General features: G+C 28.9%; 2 protein-coding genes across 6 annotated transcripts in view; one reads left to right on the forward strand and one right to left on the reverse strand.

Annotated features, from left to right (window-relative positions):
- LOC118183363 (tubulin epsilon chain-like) overlaps positions 1–12,329 on the forward strand; it is a 47,183-nt gene extending 34,854 nt beyond the window's left edge. For all 5 annotated transcript variants that reach the window (XM_035352875.2, XM_035352872.2, XM_035352871.2 and 2 more), the window contains exons 11-13: positions 2,707–2,847; positions 4,214–4,388; positions 8,755–12,329. In XM_035352875.2, the coding sequence (XP_035208766.1) occupies positions 2,707–2,847; positions 4,214–4,388; positions 8,755–8,907 (469 nt within the window). In that variant the 3' untranslated portion in view covers positions 8,908–12,329. The remainder of the gene's footprint in view (positions 1–2,706; positions 2,848–4,213; positions 4,389–8,754) is intronic.
- On the reverse strand, positions 9,407–21,536 carry LOC118183364 (dynein light chain roadblock-type 2-like). Its single transcript, XM_035352876.2, has 4 exons — positions 21,379–21,536; positions 15,148–15,223; positions 14,656–14,823; positions 9,407–10,888 (listed from the first exon to the last, which is right to left on the reverse strand). The coding sequence occupies exons 1-4, from the start codon at positions 21,382–21,384 to the stop codon at positions 10,845–10,847; spliced, it is 294 nt and encodes a 97-aa protein (XP_035208767.1). The 5' UTR covers positions 21,385–21,536; the 3' UTR covers positions 9,407–10,844.
- Between the last annotated feature and the right edge of the window lie 575 nt (positions 21,537–22,111).

A 22,111-nucleotide genomic window follows, 5' to 3' on the forward strand; every position in this document is an offset into this window, starting at 1 on the left:
TTCGCAACTTTTATCCTTATACAGAGATACTCAAAATTATATTTATTGATCCCTTTTTAAAAGTATGAATAGGACCTTTTTATTCATTTAATTAAAAACACTGCATTAGAATTCAGATAATTCACATGTTTAGGAACCAAGGATTATAGGTTATGTCTTTCAGAGTTCTGTTTTAAAATTTTCACATTACATTTGAATGATTTGCAGGTAAAAAAATAGCTCGAGACATGGAATCACAGATCCTTAGAATCATTTAATCAAGATTTATTAAATACACAAAATCTAGATCTTTAAAATATCACTATATGCAATGAAAATAGAATTATTGCAAGGAAAATTAGTAGAGAGAAAAGGGATAAATGTAGGAATGTTTTATGTACAGACTCTTTTATAAAATCGAATTGAAATATTTTATTTTTTTAAAAAATCGCAACCATTACCAAACCTTTTAAGTCATTTTTATACTCAACAAATCAACAAGTAACACACTGCTTAAGAATCAACAAGTAAGACACTGCTTAATAATAAACAGTCAAAGTTTTTTCTAAATTGATTTTCTGTTCCTAAATAGATTTCTGTTTTCTAAATTGATTTCCTCCACTATTATGTTCTGCATGTGTGATATTGGATTAATAGCACTAGAAGTTTATAGAAACTGCTTGAACTGAAATTTTAAATTGAAGGAAATTTATCATTTCTAACCTTTTTTTTCTCCTTTTGCTATTTTTTCTGTTTTTTACAGCAGAAGAGTCTCTATTACTACTATTTTTAAGACTACCTCTATTCAATGCCATTATAAACAAGCTTTTGCTTACTATGCAGAATGCAAACAAACTAGTTCTGAGGTGCACTTAAACTGAAAACTGAACATCTAAAATGCTATGGACAAATAAATGTTTTACACATGTTAACCAAATAAATTCAAGATTAATTTTAAAAGACAGCAGAATATACATTCAAACGTAAAGTTCATTTAAAATAAAAAATTTATAGGCAAATTTATGGTCTGTATTTAATATAATATAAAAAATGTCAAAAATACTTAATATCTCCAATAGTAAAGTAAGTTTATTTCTTGAATCAAAATATACTCTATATATGTGTGTGTTTGTGTGAGTATGTGAGATATAAAATATGAAAGAAAACTAAATTTAATTTCTCATTTTAATTTGGCTGTGTTTCCTTTCTAAATCCAATTTGCGTCTTCTGAAAACTAATCTGCATTGTCATTTTATTAATGCTTCAGTGTGGTTACCTCTTGTCCAATTAACATTCAAAATTTAAACAAAGAAATCAGCTCTATAAACTTGCTGAAATGCAGACTCACTTTGCTATTTCCTTTCACTCTGCTTGCATGTGTTATTCCACTCTCTGCTTCAACTATTGTCTAGTCATCAATTTTATAGAATTTCTCAAGGCGTGGAGGACATATATATGTTTAATTTCAAATAGATATATAAAACGTATATATATATGTATGTAAAATAATAAAAAATATGATGGCTTTGCTCTACGCGAGCAAGCAACCTCTAATTAACTTTTGACAATTTCAGAATCTTCCCCCTAGACCGGTGCTTTCGAGAATATTCTGGCATGTTTCATAATCAGTGCTATAAATGTAGAGTTCATGCCATTTTTGATCACCTTGCTTTTCTCTACTTGCCTCGTAATACCCTTTTGCTGCCGCTCTTCCCTTCTTTCTTTGTTTGAATAGTATGACGCAGTAAATTTAATCATATTTAGTCTAAATTACTATCGCATATGCAATGTTGGAGACTCTAAAAGAATAATGATCTGCCATTTTAAGTGAATAAAGATATGGAGTTTAAAAAATGAAATCTTTCAATGTCATCATTTCTACTGTAAATCACTCGGCCATGTCCGAATTTTGATGCCAAGCTTCATCATTTCCAATGTCGATCTACTGCAAATATCACATATATATGTTTACCTAAACATGGTATTACATTTACAAGAAATGAAATACATATTACGTATTAAATTAAAATAATATTTACACAGTTATTTTAGATGAGATGAAATTCCTAATTCAAAAGAAAATTCTCTAGTTAAAGATATAGAAATTCTGTCTTAAAAGTATGAAAAACTTGATGATTGTTTAATATATTTTCTATGGACTATATAAACTTCAAATTAGAATTATTTTTAGAAAAACAAAAATTTCTTCTGTTAACTAATAAAAAATTTCTTGCGATATATGCAGTTTATAAAATAAGCAATCAATGAACAGTTTTATAAAAGTCAGTAGTGTGTTACAGATGTACCAATGAATAATGATTAAGAAAATAGAACAAAAACTGTAAAATCTTTTTTTTTTTTTTTTTCCAACAATCAAATGAATTTGGGGGGGGACGAGGAGAGAATAGCTATAATTTAAATACATTTTTCACCATTAACAATTACAAATTATTATACCTCTACAGATTGAAAAGATTTTACTAGTGTATGAGACAATTAGTTATTTCTAAATTTAATAAAGTTATGCTAGTTTAATTAATTATTTATAAAAACTGTTTTTAATTTTCCTCCAGTATTGAAAGCTGCATTCTTCTTTCTTCATGGATCTTAAATATATTACATTTTATAGTTTAGTTTCATAGAAATTTCTACTTGAATTTTTATATTCTAAAATGTTTTATTTGAATTTAACTTCTTTTAAAATTTATTATCATCATTATTATATAGAATTGATCAGATGCTTACTGAAGCATTTTCAATGAGTCATCAGTTATTTCAAAGTCCTTTATCACAAGGCATGTTGCTTGCTTGTGCTCTTCTGTGTCGTGGTCAAGTTTCTATGTCTGATGTTCAGCATAACATTGATCGGTCAGTATATTTTTTCATCTACTTAAAATTTAAATTTCACGAAAACTGAATTCAATGTAAGTTCATCTTATTTTCATGAACAAAAAATAATAAAAAGACACAAATGTGCAGAATTGCAGTCTAATCTTAAAAATGCAGATAAATGCCTCTTTGATGTTCAAAGAAGTATCCTAGTTGAATATATAGTATAATAGTATTTGGAAATTTTTATAACTTATATCCGTACACCAATTTTAAACTCGCTGCATTCTCAGTATAAGAAACTAAAATTATGAATCTCACATAAAACATAATGCCGTTAACTTCTGTTGTTTAGAAAATTTTTAATTCATTAAAAATAAATTCATATAAATAGATTCATAAAAATGCAGTTTTAAAATATTGGCTTATGTGCATTTCTTGTAAGTTTTTACTGTGTTAGATTATTGCTGGGTTGAAAAAATATATCAAAATATATACTGTACTTTGTTCAGTCAGTTTTAAAAGCCTAATGTAAAATCATTTGCCAACACTCATTTTAATAAACTGTGCTAAAATCATATTTATAGTAGTCCAAAATACCTAACATATATTTTTTATAAAGCAAGTTTGTTATTTTTTGTTGAATTATGGAATGAAACATGGACAGCTATAAAATGAACACATTCGAAGATTTTCTTTTTAAATAAATAAGATAATGTATAAGAATATTATCATTATATTTAATTTACTATGTGTGTATACCCTTTGTTGAATTTTAAATTTCTTTGTGCTAACATGCTCTTTCATCTATCTAATTATGTATTTAGATTGGTTGCAACATTTGTAGTTTCAAAGATATAAGCATTCATGTACACCTCAAATAGCATCTTGATTTTAGCTTTCCTATCCAACCATTATGGAAGAATTTAATCCTATGTTAAAAAAAAAAATGTCAACTCTGGAAAACACTTCAGGAACTCTCTACACCCTGCAGTATTAAATATTCATCTGAGATTTAAGTCTTTATGTAAAAATAAATAAGCACACCCAGGTCTTTAGTATGAATACTTGTTTTAATACATGATAAAATTACACTACAGAATTGTTTTTGAATAAATTTTCCTTGTAATTTATTATGAATAAAATTTTAATTCATAATCTCTAGTTTATATATCTTTGTACCTAGTATCATAAAAACATTTGCTTATATAAAAGGGATTGTCAAATGAGAAAGTTTGAAAAGCCCTGATTTAGATGACAGTATTTTTAAGTTGCAATAATTATTTTTATGAATATGTTTAATAGTGAACACATGGCATTAAGTATTGGTAAATGTTTTTATCATATTGCCAGAAGTTAATTATCTAAGTGGCTGTTGTATATTTATTTTAATAATATTTTCCAGATTAAAAGCAAATTTAAAATTTGTGCCATGGAATGAGGAAGGATGGAAAATAGGTTTATGCAATGTGCCTCATATTGGATGCCGTAGCTCTGTTTTAATGCTAGCAAATACATCATCTATAACACATTCTTTGTGCCTTTTGCAAGACAATTTTATGAAAATGTACCGGAAGAAGGTAAACATAATATATAAAACTTTCTTTTTTTATGGTTGTAATTTATTTAATTAAAAGTACAAAAGTTATTTCAAGATTTATGAGAATTAAATATTTATAAAAACTTTACAAAAGTGCAATATATATTTTGTATAGCATTTGACATATTTTGTTTATAAACTATCAAACTTCCGTATTAAATGCTTTTAAATTAATGCTTCTTATATCTGCTTATGATAATCATTTCTGATTAAATATTGTAGCATTAATTAATTTTAAAATATAAACAATAAATTAATTTGTCATTTTTGATTGTGAATTATCTGTATATAGTTAAAAAGAATGAAGCAGATTGAATAAGATCACAGTATTTCAATATTTTTAGTCAGAATTAATATAGAGACACTGAATGTTTTTTCTTCATTGTGTTACATGTTCATTGTGTTATGTAATTCAGAAACTCCTAAATAGAAAGCACTTTCATATTCATCCCCCCCCCTTAAAAACTGGATGTTTATAACTCTTTTAGAAAGCTGCCAAAGTTGAGGACAGATTAAAAAACTGTAGAGAATTAAGTCAAATTTTCATAGGTCATACTTGCAACATGTTATTGCATTACCGTAGAAAAGGATAAGAACGTACTGTTAATTATTGCTTCCTCTTTAGTAGGAGCCAAATTTTTATAAGAAACTCTAATTTGATAGTTGTGAAGAAAGCTGTCAGTACAGTAAAATCTGTAATCCCAACTATCTGGCAAATAACTAACTGGAAAAATCAAGTAACTAAAATATTTTAGAATTTTAGAAAAACAATTTCACGCCGAAAATTAAGTAAATGAGAGATTTGTAACATCATTCATTACACAGCTAGTTTCATTTTTCTAAGAGAAGATATAAGTTCTGTTTTTCCTTCACATTTTGAAAAAGAATGATTAATATCTGGAACTGCATGGAGTATTTTCATAGTTGCAGGGTATATGAGCACCAAAAAAAGCCACGATACATGATTTGGGAAAGGGCTAAACAATAGTGATCTACCATGAAAAATTATAATAAACTGTTAAAGTTTTTTATATGCTATATCCACAATTTGTAGCTCTTTATTATCTACCAAATAGTTCTATTCATTTAAACATCTACTGACATTTCTGCCAACTTTCATGTTTGGTGGGATTCCATAACAATCGAAATAAGTCACCTTTTATGACTGAAATGTGACCCCCTCCCCAAAATGTTACACAATTTTAAATGTAGGGTTTTGATATTCAAGATGGTAACAAATAGAATGATTGATTTTATTATTTTAGAGCAGAAATTTTTCCCATTGATTTTGCTATTCTATAAATTTACTTTTTTATACACTGAACGATATGGAATTTTAACATACCCATAATTCAGCATTTTCTGAACTTTCTGGATAGTCAATGCAGCATTACATTATAGTTTTACTGTAATGTAATGCAATACATTAGACCAGCTATAAATTTTTTCAGCTGAAGCTTAAATTTGAAAAATCTGTCTCTAGCTATTGAGCTGAATCTTTTCAACACTCGTTTTTGTCACATACATAATTTTTATTGCTTATCAGTAAATAATATACTTCACTCTAAGTTGAATTATATTTATACAGATATTTCTTGGGTTAGCATCTACCAGTTCTTTCAAAGGATTGAGACCCAAGGGTAATTAGTTACATGTGATATTTTTGTTCTCCTATGCCCCTTCCCCTGCTTTAAATACTTTTCTGCAATGAGTAGAGTAAAAAATTAAAGAATTATTTTATGGATGGAGTTTAAATCATGAAGAATACATGCAGTAAAGCAAATTTGCATTGTAATTGAAATTTTATGTATTTTAAAATTTGCTTGATGATTTATATAGTTCTTTTCTAATAAAAGAATTCTTCTGAAACTATACTTTTCTCGTAACTTTAAATTTTTTATTTCTTCTGAATTTCATCTCAAATTATACAAAAACAAAACCTGATGTGTACACCAAATGACTTCCTTGTACAGAATATTAAATTATACGCATTTTTTCTTGCATTTCATTTAAACTTATTGGATTGAATTAAATCTACTTCGCCGACAGCGCATAAACCACAATAGAATAAATGCATTCTTTAAAATTCACTCTAGTATTTGTTTACCATAGCGACACTCTGGCGATACATTCACTTAACAGTATTATATTTCGTTCATATTATAACTCATAATGCACAAAATTTATATCATTTAAACAATAGAATTATCTAATCATTGTCACATGTTCTATTCAAATACTATAATAAAGCTAGAATGATGTATAAAAGAAATTAAGCAAACAAAGCAAAAAAGAAACAGTTTTTCACAGACGATTGAGTATTTCTCATTCAATTAATTCAGTTCTCACTTCGCGAGAAGGCAAAAATACATAAAAACTCAAAATATCTATATTAAAAATTACAAAGTAAATCTTAAACACTTATTTCCTCGAAAAAATTCCAGAAAGGATTAAGCATGATTTAATTGGCAATAATAAATGAAGGCGTTATCTTTGTTGTTGCGAAGCTAAGTTTCTCTAGATTGGCAACAAATCCACTAGTCTGCTGTTTCAAATGTAAACAATTAATGGCCGCCATAAAAAAAAAAGCTTAGCGGCACTTAAACAACTTTAAAATTGTTGATAATTCTAAAAATATTGCATACAGATTTACTAAAGGCATAAAAACCTTAACCGGAAGATAAAAACAACATAATTCAATCATTTCTAAAGCAAAAAATGTACAATTTACAAACACATAAGAGTAAAGAAACTGAGATCACTGAGCCAGGTAACAGAGTGCATATATATATAAATATATTTATATACGTTTGGTGCCGCCGATTGAAACCAAAATACGAGGTGCACATCTACATGTTATAGCAGTCCTATATACAAAATTTCAACGTTCTGAGGCTACTCATTTTTGAGTTATGCGAGATAAGTTCGTACAGACGCCACGAAAAATTCTCTTCAGAATTCATTTTAAAGCAATTTTATAATTTTTTTGGAGGAAAATAAAGTCTTTTATTCTGTTCTTATGTACAGATATCACACAAAAACATCGTTAAATTGCATTCGAAAGCGGTCAAAATGGATAGTTTCGTTGAAGTATGCTGTCTGAAACTTTTCGCGATTACAATACTTCCTTTTTACTTCGTACAAGGTAGTAAAAAAAAACGTTTTTTTTTTTTAAAGGTAACTCATGTTATATGTTCAGTGATTGTTCCTGTAATTACATGCCATGATTTTCTCCCTAAAGTATTAAAAAAAATTTAGTGGTATTTTTGTATTAATGAAATATAAAAAAAAAATATACAAATACAAATCCTTAACATAACTAATGATCTGTATGTCCTACTTAAAGATTTTAACTCTAAATAATGCATGAATATCTGCTGAATGTTATTTATAATTTATGAAATTTTGGTGGAGTGCAAAAATATTATTGGCAAACCTCTATATAATATTTAGCAATTAAATTACTTACCAGTTCAGCAAATATAGTTATTCATTTATATGCAATTCTGATCCAATGTTTCCTTGTTAATAGCATCAGTATACAACAATGGCAGTGTAAGCTGTTATTTGTAACAAGAATTTCATTGTCTGCTATTAAACTTTAAAATATTCCAACTTGCAAAGTTGTCCCATGCACAGTTGTTCTTCATTTCGTGTCTAGTGAATTCATTATCTTGTCCACCTTTTTTTTTTTTTTTTTTTTATCATTTGTATGTTAATATTAAGTTACTAATATTTCTAATCAACAATCACTATAACAGTTACTGCAGACTATTTTGGCATACTAAAGGTATTATTTTGGGGGTTTTACTGTAATAGTCCTAGTATTGATGTGAAGCTCACATTTAAACACATCCATTCTCTTAACAGATATCCAGATTTAAAAAAAATCTTGCATAAACTTGCAATTAAAAATTTGGAATCAATTTGCATGAAAGATTTAAGCTTTTTTATTATTATTTTGCCTTATAATCCTTCATCATTTCCATAACTTTCAGTTAATGCAACACTAAATACATTGTCTTCTGTAAATAAACCACAGTCTTCCATTATCTATGGTTTACTAAGAAATGTTATAGATGTGTTCTAATGTGAAATATCATTTAACAAACCACAGATGATCAATGATGCCACTGTCAAACATAAGAAGCCTTTGTTCCTAGCATTTGTATTTTAAAGCTTGAGGTAGTTCTTAAAATTGTGAGCCATTTTGCCAACCATTTTCTACTAACCTAATACAGTTATTCAAATGGGCATATAATAGAAACGAAGAAGTATACCCTTTAAAACATTAACACAAATATGTAGCTTTCTTAAAATAATTATAAATGTCTTGAATTTTTTAGGCTCATTTACATCATTTCCTTGAAGTTGAATGCATGGAAAAAGATATATTCAAAGCTTCTCTTAATGATCTGATATTACTAATACAAGACTACAAAAATGTAGAAAAAGTACATGATGCAGCAGAAGTAAAACGATTAAAAGTTGCAATGTAATACTTTGTATTTTGACGTGTAAATTTGTAAATATTATTTATTTACAATCTGTAATGTTTATTTTACTTTGTTTGTCTAACATTTATTTCTGCTTCAATGAACTACTATTTAGATATAATGCAATATTTTAAATGAAATAAACATCTGATATAATATCAAAACAAAACCTGAAATGATGTAACTGTATATTTTTGGATAAATAGCTATGTTAAGTATTAACCCTCTTTTATTTTCTTTTTTATAATCAGTCCGAATATAACAGCATAAAGAAATTGCAAATGGCAATAATTACAATTTTGGGAGTATTGATGTAAAACAAGATATCATGACAGATCTGTTACAAATAAAGAATTTTTTTAACAACTGCACAAAGATGGGTAAATTTTTGCATTACTGAAATAAACATGCAATATTTTTAATATCTCATATTTATCCATTTTTGTAATTTTTTTTTTTTTTTTTTTTTTTTTTTTTTTTTTTTTGTGTGTGTGTGTGTGTGTGTGTGTGTGTGTGTGTGTGTGTGTGTGTGTGATACTGAATTACTGTTTAAAGGGGGGAAGGGAAGGCGAGAAATGACTGAAGTGAAGCAAATTATGTTCAGCTTGAAATGCATACACTTTGCAGTTCCATATAAATATAATTTAGATGTTATGATACATTGACAACTCATTAAATATGGAATAACCTTTTATAATAATGATAGCAAATAGCACATGTGAGAAAATGTTTCTGCGAGTCAGAACTTCTTAAACTTCTATCTTTTATTATAAATCTGTTTTCTAGCAGTGTTAATTTGATTGTTTCTAAAATATAATTAATTGTTTTAAAGTATTATGAGTCGATAAAATAATTTTTATAGGTCCTTTGCGAAAGCATTCTTCTCCTTAGACAGATTGCCCTCATGTGCTCTGTCATCTTTAAATACTTAGATTAACCTAATTTTTAAATATACAACTTTATACTCTATATCTTGAATTTCTGGAGAATTAATTCTTAAATTAGATAGTAGACTAATTAAAATCACTCAGTTTAAATTATTTTAGGAGGCTGGAATCTGCATATAATGAAGCCTTGAGAGCAAACTTAAAAAATATGAGTCTAAAAATCTCTCAAACGTTGCATAATTGTAATTTTTAATTTAGTTATCATATTTTTTTAAACCTTTGAAGTGCAAACTAAAATTTTTCAGTTTTTTTTAATATTTTTCTTATTGTATTGTTATTGCATAATAGTATGTAATCCTATGCCATGACACATTTTCTGATTGTAAATATTTTTTAAGTATTCATTTTTTTGCCATGTATCTTACATACTTCTGATTAAATGAAGTACTGGACATTTTTAATACCTAAATATGACTAATATTGATGAATGTAAAATATACTTTATATACTTTACCAGTATAATATATATTTATATAACTGGTATTGTTATCACCCTTTTAAATAACTAATATTGTTACATCTTTTCTTTACTTTATTACAAATCACCATCACTGTTGGACAGCATACTGTAAAAGATTCACTCTTCTGTAAATGCACACTGCAAAAGTTTCCTTTCTCACAAATTCTGTTAAGTCTCTTTATAGTATCTAAATGGTTTACACTCTTTTATGTTAACAGAGTTAGTTTTTAAATTCCTTTTCATTTCAGCATTTAATTAAATTATAAATAATGACATAAAAAATTATCAAAACAAAGATAAACTTGGATAACAATATATATAGAAAACCTTAAATATCAACAACACATTTCTACAAAACATATTAACATAAGTTATTATTTCTAATTTTGAAATATATGTCACATTTTAAATTATTTCAACTTCATAAATAAAAGACTGCATGAAATAGTGCTTTCTGTGCAGTTAAATGTAACAAAAAAATAACAATGTGTAGTGTCAAAAAAGTATTCACGCTTGTAACTGTCCATGAAATGTTACTCATTGGGATTCTGGACAACAATCAACAGATATTCTTTATCTAAAAAGCAGAATTAAATTAATTTTACATCTCAAGTTTATAAAATAATGGAATAAATTAAAAGAATAAATGGTAAAAAGATCACCTTTACCAGTTTAGAATACTATATGTATAATTATAATGTAAATGAAAAGTCAATTAAAAGCATATATGCACTTATTTCTAACTATTTTATATTTGGTATTATATACATGAATTAATAATACAACCAAAATACGAGGGTTGGAGCAAAAGTCATGGCAACTATTTTTTTATTGTCGATATGTGAACGGATCACAAAACGTATATGTTTTGTGTGGAAGTTCTGCAGGCATAGTGTGTATGCAGAACAACAGATGGCTCTGTGATAGCTGGCTCTGTGGTAGCGAGAGCTCTGAAATCAGTCAGTTGGTGAGTGCCGTGCGAGATGGAAGTAACCCATGTTGAGCAGCGCGCTTACATCAAAATAGCTATTTTCCAAGGAATGTCACAGTGAATTAGTAGAAGCCCTTGGAAATAATGCCCTACCATATCGTACAGTAGCACGGTGGGTAGGAAAGTTTTGGCAAGGACGTGTGTCAACCAGTGATGAGCAAAGTTCGGGACGACCAGTGAGTGTGCGGACCAACTTGGCACGTGCCGTCATCAAGCACCTCATGGATGAAGACAGACGATGGACATTACTGGAGTTAGAGAGTGCAAGTTGCATCAAGAAATGCACCGTTCACAGGATATTGCGTAATCAGCTAGCATCAGAATCCTTCCCCAGTCAAATTGATGGTGATCGTCGCGTATGACGTCAGGGGTGTCATTGTTTGCCACTTTGTTTTTCATGGCAGAACAGTGACCACACAGTACTACAGGGATTTCCTGGTGCAACAGGTACGACGTGGCGTTCGGGATAAACGTCTGGATCTTGTGGACAGTGCAATAATTCTGCACGACAATGCAAGACCACATAAAGCAGAGTGTGTACGGCAGCTACTCCGACGTTGGGGATGGGAAGACTTGGAGCACCCACCATACTCTCCTGACCATTTTCCCTGTGACTTTGATCTCATTCCCAAGATTTTGCAACACAAGAAGACATTGCTAATGCTGTGCGCCAACAGATGACCCGATTCACACGTGGTGCGGCAAATGCTGAGGCTGATGGTATTCAGCGCCTCCTACATCATTGGCAGCGTGTGGTGACAGTAGCAAGGGACTACATTGAAGGTCTTTAGGCCCAGGTTTGTCATGTCAACTTTATGTATATTGTGTTATCATTCTTTTGCATGGTGAAGGCTATATTGCCCTGTATACTACTGTAATAAATTCGTGTGTTACGATATTTCAGTGCTATTCATTATCCACACATGTAGTTAAGACCTTGTCTTTTCGTCTGCATATGTCACATTTTCTATCCGGACTGGTATCTTCAAGAAAAAAAAAAATAGTTGCCATGACTTTTGCCCCAACCTACGTAGATACAAACAATAAATTTTGAAGTCAGCAATCATTAATTTAAAAAAATCTTTGGGGTTCATTAAGCAGAGTAAAATGTGATGGCAGTATTTAATTTTTTTTTAAATCTCAAGTGTTTAACTAATAAGTAAAGCTTAATATGCACTTTGTAATTTGATTATTAATTAAAATGACATTTTCAGAAGAAATAGTTTAAAAGTTTAAATTTTTTTATATGGTACTAATAGCTTTTCCCTTTTTTTTATGCTTTTAATACAAGAAATAATATAGTTCTAATATTATAAAATATTACAAAATATAAATATTACAAAAAAAGACAAATTTGTAAAATTTGATATTAATGTAGAACTAGAAATATATACTTAACTGCATCAAAATACTTTAAATTTGAACTGCTGATAATAACAGAATTATATTTTCTGCTAAAGTACCATAAAGTTAACAACAGATACTTTTCAACAGCAAATTTGATATGAAGTTCTAACTAAGTATGTATATTGGCTTTAAAGTACTATAATTCATAAACTAAAAAAAGAAAATTTGATAACTGTAACTGAACCAAGATTAAGCTGTATGTAATCTTTAGCATCATTTTATGCATTGAAATAGAACTGTCTTTCAACACAAATAATTTAGCTATTACATCCAATAAAGAGTTTAAAAAAATAGAGAAAATATTTATTTTGAATGAATTCTTTATCGATCCTGTCATTATAAATTACCATCAATATTTCATAAATCCTTACTGTGACTGTTAAAATAATTAGGCATAAGAGTAAGATAAAATTTTAATTTGCAATAGACTCCTAAGTCTTCCTTTTTGATTTGGTTATTTTCTGTTTCTATCCTAAAAATAGTAACATTCTTATAATAAATCTTTCTCTGATATTTCATTTCAAAATTAATTCCTGTATGATGCTCATGCCATATTTAGTTGCAAATCACAAAATGTCTTTAAGCCACTAATAATATTAAAATTGCAAGCCAAAACCTTAATCAACCAATAGAAATAAAACAGAAACCATAGCTTCACCATTCTTATCCTATAATTTTTTTCTAAGATGTGCTCTTTCTTCGAGCTTGTTTCTGGTCTGCTAACATACTATCTACTGCCTTTACCCTTTATTTATATATTGCCAACTATAACAATGTGAAACATAAAACAATGAAGACCAATCAATCAATCATCAGTAGTCAATGTGGGAAATGCACACTTAAGTTAATTAAACAATGGTTAAATTACTGAAGCAGAGAAAAGACCAATCTATGACTTACCTGAAAGAGAATTACATCTTGGTTCTCGGGTAAATAACCTCATTTAAATTTAATTTCTTAGAATAATACCATTTTAAGTGACTACAGTAAAGAATATAAACACATGCACAAAATGCAAAAATTAAGTCTAAAAATTTAATTCAAGACACCATTTTCAATTAAGCTTTGATTTTTAAATTTACCAATCTTACATTCAAAAAGATCAAGGAAAGAATCATGCCAAAAGCACAAAACTTGAAAATGGCTGAAAGAGTGCATCTTGTTGTAGAAGAAATGTAATTAAAGCATCCTTTGGTGCTGTGCAGTGTCATATTCTGACCAAAGAAACCTGTGTTCCTCTGATCAGAAATATATTTCTGTCATGCCACAATCACCTTTTTTGTCAGATCTCTCACCTTTTGATCTCAGTTTTTCTTTTATCATGAATGTTTTATGGGGTTAACATTTTCAAACAGTCTAAACTATCCAAACGAATGTAACAGTCATTCCATGACTTATCTTTAAAAAAAAATTCTACAAAAACTTCGCAGCACTAGAGCAAATGTTTCTGCTTTGACAGATGTTATTTCAAAGATGATTACATAATAATTTTCTTTACCTCTCAAACAAAACTGAACTACAAGCATTTTCTGGGAATTCTTTGAATCAAAACATTTGTAAACTTTCCATTGCAAGTAACTGGTAAATTATTTATTACAATTAAGAACCTTCTGCTTACAAAGCAGACTTATATGGAGGACTCTCTATGGAAAATTCCTTATATTTAATTTAAATGTGAGAAAAAACTATAAAAAAAACCCTCATACATTCTGCCTATTTATCAGCTGAAAATACTGGAATATGAACTATCAGTATTTGCAGCTTTAACTACAGTCCCTAAGAACAACTTCTCAAACATGAAGATTATATGTGAGGTAATAAACTAATTAAGTACTATAACTAAGTATTTCATCCTATAAACACATTGGAACAATCTGTCATATGAAACATGTTATTACTATTTTATTAAAATCGTGAAAAAGAATGTGAGAAATATAATTTTTTACCTGGTGCTATAAGTATCTCATTTTTCTTTGATCGAACTCTTAAAAATGTCAGCTCATTAGTGTTGTCCAATTCTTTAACAGTTCGACGAGCCTTGTCTACCAGATGTGTAATTAAACCAGCATATTCTATAGTGGTATTATTATCCATTGTTGATTTAATTGGGATGCCTAATTTGAGAAAACATGATTAAAATACAATATGAAAAAAATTTGTTCCATTCTTGTTAAAATATATAAAAAAGGATTTAAAATGACAGTACTATAAAATAATGTAGACAATAACAAAATATAAATTTTAACTAACATTTTTAATTATTTAAAAAATAGATAACCTGGATTATATTAACAAGTAATTAAATATATTTTGTGTTTTAAAAAATATCTTTATATAAGCTATTATTTTACACTTGAAAACATAATACTGAAGAACAGAAGCAAGATTCATTTTTTAACATGGTTGTGTGCAAGTATTATAATAATAATCATAGTCACCATCAGCATTCAATATGATGATTCCTAGAACACCTTTATGTGATTGAATTCTTTTGATGGTCTCATCTACTTCAGACTGAAAAACATAATAATTAGAACTTTGATTCTGAAATATTAAGGGCAAAATAAGAAAATACAATAAAACACTGTGATTGTTAAATTTCATCCCTTTTGCTTTACTGATGTTTATTTTGAAAAATTATCATATATACACAAGATAAAATAAAAAATATATCGAAATAAAGTTACAAAGTTCAGTATAAAAATGCTAATATGCTTCAGGAAGGATTATTAAATTTCATTATTACATGTAAGTATTCAATCTATACAAATAGAACTTTAAAATACATATTTCTATCTGCTATATTTACTCACATATCCCCCCTTTTTTTTCACTAATTTTATCCTATTAAAATTGAGGTGGGACAAGTATGTGAATAACTTAATTTCTGAAGGCTACAGTTACAGCAGGAGCATAACTAATGAAAAGTATTCATGAATAAATTATCAGTAACTACCACAATACTTATTTAAAAGAAACCTGCATTTCAACAAAAATACATCATAATGTTAACATTACCAATATCTGATAAGATATTTTCTTTTCCACTTCCCTGTTTTGTGAATCTCATCTGCTTTAATGAAGTTCACTGCAAATCTCTAGACCTCTAATTATTTAATGCTGCTATCTGTTTGTCTGCTACAGCTTGCAAGTCATTATCATTGTAACCATTGTCATTGTCACCATTTGTTCTCTCTTCCCATGTGCAATGATCTCCAGTAGTATCATGAGCATTAGATATTCCCATTTTCAGAAGTTGTTTACTTGTTTCATCAATCACAGGCCAAGACCCAAATTTCACAAGCAAATTAATTAGTAAAGCAAAAACAATGGGACATGTTTTGCTTTACTAATTTTAATTTTGTTAATCCATGTTTAAAATGGATTCATGGACAAATCCATTTTAAAATTTAGAGAAGATTACATGAATATTTAAAAAAATAGTACTCTCTGTTTATCCATCCGACCCTGACAAGACTCACCAGGCAAAGTACTATGTCACCAAGCACACCAATTAAAACTAAATTTATTTACAAAATCAGCAATTAAAGCTGCTATTTTCACACTGTCTCATCAACCCTGCAGTTACTTTACCAGCATTTATATCTGATGAATTAGAGATGATTAGAGCAAATGTATGAGCTATCAATTACGGAACTCATAATACTCAAGAGAGATCAATATTTGTCCATTTAAGTGAATAGCTAGAAACTTTCAAGTTTAATAAGCTGAACTAATCAAGAATGTTTAAAAATATATACATTAATAAATAAATAAATGTATTTTTTCAAATTTCAATCCACTGTCACTGTTTATCTTAATGTTACAAATATGATTTACTATTTTATTCAAAGAATGTAAAACATGCAGTTATGGTTGTTTGTTTAGAATTTAGATATATATCACAAAAAAAAAAATGCTTTCGATTTGTATATAAAAGTATGGAATCAGGATATACTATGCCCTGATAGTTTTCTGCTTCATTAGCATACAATGGCATAACATGAGGGGGACATCTGTCCTCGGATGCAGTATCCAGGGGATGCCAAACTGACAATATGAAATTTTAGAATTAAACGTTTTTCGTTCTTTGGAAACAGGAGGCGGCATGAAATCTTCAGTTGCTCCCCTGAAAACTCTAGCTACAACTCTGACTTGCACTTAATCTCATTTTTACTTTTTAATTAAATTATAAAAATGAGAACTCTCTATGTATAAAAAATATAATTTAAACAATATGTGTAAAAGTAAGGTACTTCTTTTTTTATTGCAGTCCCAAACCATGATTGATTTTAGATTTGCGCCAAGATCTCAGCTATAATTTCACCAAGCTCGTGAAATATGAATGTAAAATTAAACAACACAATATATAATAATAACAATAACACTCACATGCCATTTCTTAAGAACATTTTTTAAAAATCCTTGTGAAAAATTTACTACAATTCATACATTACTTTTTATTTTCGGAGTACTAAAACTATTGTTTTATATAGATAGTGGTAATGTAATATCTATGTTTTACACAGATAGTAGTGCAACATTTTAAATGAGGAATTTTAAAAACTGGTGATTATCACAATCTTGTGCAGCATAAGATTTTGGAAAGTGAATAAATTTTAATTTGCATTTCTTACATTTAAAAACAGATTGTACAAAATTCTTAAAATAAATTCTTAATTTTTTTTAAGTATGGCATATCTTGTAATTTCGATACTTTTCTATTATCGAGACCAGATTCAGAAATATATGCCTGTATGTATATTGTATATATCAAGGATGGCCAAACTTTAAGACAATGGGAGCCACACGATAGATTTTTATGAATGTTCGAGAGCCGAAGTCCAAATTTATATCATTTCAAAAATAATGAGACAGGTTTTGAATGTAAAGAAGCTTTTGAAGTAAATTAATGAATATGTGATTAACATGATTACATGTAAATAAATACATCTTATGTTTACTGTTTTGTGTTCAGATAAGTCCCAAGAAAATAAAATTTTGTAACTCTTGTAATGGTAACTGAGAGTTTTTTTGTTTAGGCTTTTGCTTAAAAAGTAATTTTGTTTCTCCACGCAATTAACATAATGACCAACATACTGAGATTATTCGAATCTTTGGATCCTAACCTAAGAAATCATTAAACATTTTCCCCAAAAACTTTAGAATAACTATTTTACTCACCAAAAAAGGAATATGATTGCAATTTCAGTGGTATTTGAATAATCAGTATCTCTTATGATGGCCCTGATTGATACAATATTTCGACACAGCATCCAATGGAATCTGCCAGAATTTTTTTGTAATCACTACACTGTGCATCATTGAAAATTATCGAAACTATCTCCCGAATCATGCCTATAATTTTGGTCATAGATAACGAAGTTCATGCACATCATTGAAAATTTTTGAAACCACCTCTTGAATAGTTACGATAATTCTGGACGTACATAACCTATTGCTAATAAATATAGTAGTTCATGCTGGGCTATAAAAACACTCTGTTGAGCACATATTCCATTCGTCTACCAGCCAAAATCTTCAATCTAGCTGTTTAATTTTGAGCTGTTTTTCAAATACATGGCAAATCAAAACTAATGTTACAAAAAGAAACCATACCTGTCACTACTATAATGAATTTATTTTGCAAATGCAGATAAAATATTGAATGCATAACTCTTCATATTTCCATGGGCATGCACAAATGTTTGTTGTGGAGACTTTTTGTAACACGGCAGACTTCTGCACAATAGTTTAGTTCCAAAGCTCTTGCCAAATAGGTGAACGGATCCACCATATTCTAACTGCTGCACCCATAAAGGCAGTGAAATGACTTTCCATCTTGTCTTGAATTTCTATGTAAAATAACTCAGAAAGTTTAAAATAATTTGTTATTAGCCTAACAGTTACATAGAACAACTTTCCATTGGGTTACCTAACCTGTGTATGGAAAATAAATCTCAAATGAAAAAGTTTGAAGGAGTGAGTTTGAAATTGAGTCTGTAGGCAGAGGATACTTTAGAAAATAAAAGATCAGACTAATAAAGAATAAACTTTTACTGGAACAAAATTTCACATTATTGCCTGAAACTTGTAGTGATCAAGCAGTGGATCGTTGTACAACGTTTTGTTTGGCTATTAAGCTTTCATGAAGGACATGTCAGATGTACATGATGACCGAAAATTAGGAAGACAAAAAATATCAACAGATTAAAAGAAAGGTAATGCTGGCATCAGGGCCAGGCCAACTGGTGCAGCTGCAGAGTGACTGTACTAAGGGGTGAAAAATTTTAGATATGCTGGGCAGCAAAATAGCTCTAACCTACTGAGATATTTACTGGCGACTCTAACCTAGTTCAAAGTAGAAAAGAAGAATCCCATTAAACAAGAAATCGAAAAATAGGAGAAAATAATATCATGTGCTAAAAAGATTTCACCAATATCAGTATGCCGATTTTTGACAGAAACTTTAAAGAAGAGAGATATTTGTGATCTGTTGATCCCTCGTTACTTGATGCAACATTACTGATATGAAGATCTGATTATTAAGGTGAAATCTCTCTATCTAGAGTAACAATATTTGATAAAATGAGAATTAACCATTTTGACTGAAATTTAAATTGTTGTCAAACCAGTGATTCTTTCCACGACTCCGAATATTTCAGCATACACAATCATTGGTGCAATGAATTTTGATCTCTGCCTAGGATTACCAAGGAATTATTACGAAAGATAGTTTCATGTGGAAACAGTATTCATTAAGAGTATTATTGTGAATAGTTGCGAAATATGTGAAGCAATTGCATAAAAATGCCGGACTTGCTTGGTGATAGGATATTAATTTTGAAGGAGTTCCGCAGTAAATTGAGATAAGTCTCCTAACCAAGTAAAAGGCTGAAGGTTCACTCCACCCCCCCCAAAAAAAAATCCCCGTAAATTTTTCTGCAGATTAAAAGAGCTCTATATGGATTGCAAGGTTTCTTCAGCAGCTACTCATGTCATTCAAGGACTGAATGAATGTCGTACCCTACAACGAACAGCAGGTCTTCCACGTGGATCACAATTGTTACGAACAATGGGATCACACAGGAATATTGCCTGAAGTAAAATTAACTTGAGAGAAACAATATTAGCACTGAGTTTTAGATTAACTTCGAATTAGTGTATTCTGATTACCATTACCTATTCAAAAAGTAGCATAATGTAATTATTTGTAATTTTACATATTTATTGCTTTGATGATAAGCCAGCAGTGGTCAGTTTAAAATCTATTAAATTTCTACGTACACAATATCAGAAATTCACTAAGCAATTAATAAAGAAATGTGGCATTGCATGATTGATATTTCAAATTCCATTTGTATCAAAAAATTAAACCATGTTTATTCATAACATATCGCATTTCAGATGGCAAAAGATCGTAAGTAACTCGCAAGCCACAGTTAAGGTGTCGGAGAGCTGCAGTTTGGCCATGTTTGGTATATATTATACATTTGTGTGTGTGTTATGCATGCATACATTTATAAACCTGGTCCTCATAACAGAAAAGTACCACAATTTCTATTAACACAATGATCCATATCATGATAAATATTATTGCTTGAAAAGAAATTCAGTTTTATTTTTTAAAGTTCTGTACCGTGTGAAAAAAGTTTGAATTTTATTCATTTTATCTTTGTGTATGCATAATAGCAAGAAGAAACAAGATCATTTTGTAAATTATACTAGTTTCACTTTTCTTTTGAACCAGTTATGATTCAAGATACCATTGTTAATATTTAATGAAAACATCATTAAATATTAGCAAGCTGTATTGCTTTAATATTTAACATATTTTTATATGGTAACCCTTAAAGGAAATTCATCAACTATTCTGCAAAAACCCAACATATAGTATACTGACAACTACACGCTTGTAAATATTTACATCAATATTTTTTTATTAATTTGAGCAATTCACATATACACATGAAATATATTTATGAAAATTAAATGATAGATGTATAATACCAGTGTTTCAATTTTTGATTAGGTGAGATCATCGATGACAGGAGCAATATGTATATCTAATGTTTCTGTAAAACAAACTGCAGATGTGATTTGCATCTACAACAAATTATCTTCCAAAGATAATTTTAAATTCAGCAAAACCTACCAAGTGCTTTTTATATGAATTTATGTTCAAATCTGGCATTTTGAAAGTGCACTAAATATGTAATCATCATATGTCCTTATCAATTATTATTCAGTTTCTGAACGTAGGCATGAAAAAAAATGACATTCCTTGTGAATTAATTTCATAACTTATTAAGTAATTAGTAACTTATTAAGAATATCGCAAACGCTAAAAATCGGCTGAATTGTACCAAACATTCCCAGCTCTTGAGCTTTGTTTGAATTCTTGAATAATTAAATGCACCATACACACCGTCTACTTTATTATAGTCTAGATGTCTAATATATTACTGCGTTAACATCATATAGCCATTATATAGTCCATTCACTGGCAAGTAAAGAAATTTCCCGAAGGAAACAGTATTATTATTAAAAGAAAGTTTCATACAAAGCCAGGTACGACAAATTACCGAACAAATACAGAACAAAAAGATACATAATATTTGAAAGATCAGCTGTCACAGATAAATGATCATAAAAGCATTCTATCTTACCGCCATATTACTATTTGGCTAAATACGAATATAAAATTTTAAATAATTCTTAAAATATCAGTCAGACATCAAAAATCTTCATAACAACTACACCTTAGATACCAAACATACAAAACCGCAGAGTGGAGTTGAAATAAAAAGAAAAAAAAAATCCCATCAATGTGAATATCTGAAATTTGACTTGTAAACTTGATAATTTATTTATACTTATATAAAATAATAAATATAGAAAAGTTGTGTTGTTACAGAAGTTTTCTATCTAATTTGTGAAATAGACTTTGATTACTAAAAATATACATAATCGTCATCGACTTTTTCATCACATGATCAAATTTAATCCCTTAGCGTTAAAACATTGCACATGTTCCGAATCTTACGCATGCGTCAAAAGGGATCTTTAAACCCATTTTTGGCTAGTTTTCACTCGTTTGGCATTTCCTATGTGCTTGGTGGCATACGAATATTTTATAGATTGAAATTCTCTAGAAACCTAACCAAATCATTAGATTACTTAAAATTCATATTTCGAAATATTTCTTTGCTTTTTTCTTAGAAGCTGTTTTAAAATATTATATGCATTCTAATTCAACACTTCATAATGCTGTTCTATAGTTATAAAAACATGTTTCATCACATATTTTTTATTCTTTATTATTATTCTACACAGCGGCAAAAAATAAAAGGTTGTCTAATGGAATACAGTAAAACACAAAGTAGCTTATTGCTCTAAAGG

This window comes from Stegodyphus dumicola, chromosome 1, assembly GCF_044657685.1.
Source record: "Stegodyphus dumicola isolate Sdum_Otavi_A_Nest chromosome 1, ASM4465768v1".
Classification (NCBI taxonomy): Eukaryota; Metazoa; Arthropoda; class Arachnida; order Araneae; family Eresidae; genus Stegodyphus; species Stegodyphus dumicola.

Bases quoted from the DNA above. Each gene is read 5' to 3' on its own strand.
- LOC118183364 (XM_035352876.2), bottom strand. The intron at 14,824-15,147 runs GTGACTATGATT...TTCTCAAATTAG, and splicing joins CATCATATTGAATGCTGATG to GCATCCCAATTAAATCAACA. The intron at 10,889-14,655 runs GTAAAAAATTAT...TCTGCTTTTTAG, and splicing joins TGAGATACTTATAGCACCAG to ATAAAGAATATCTGTTGATT.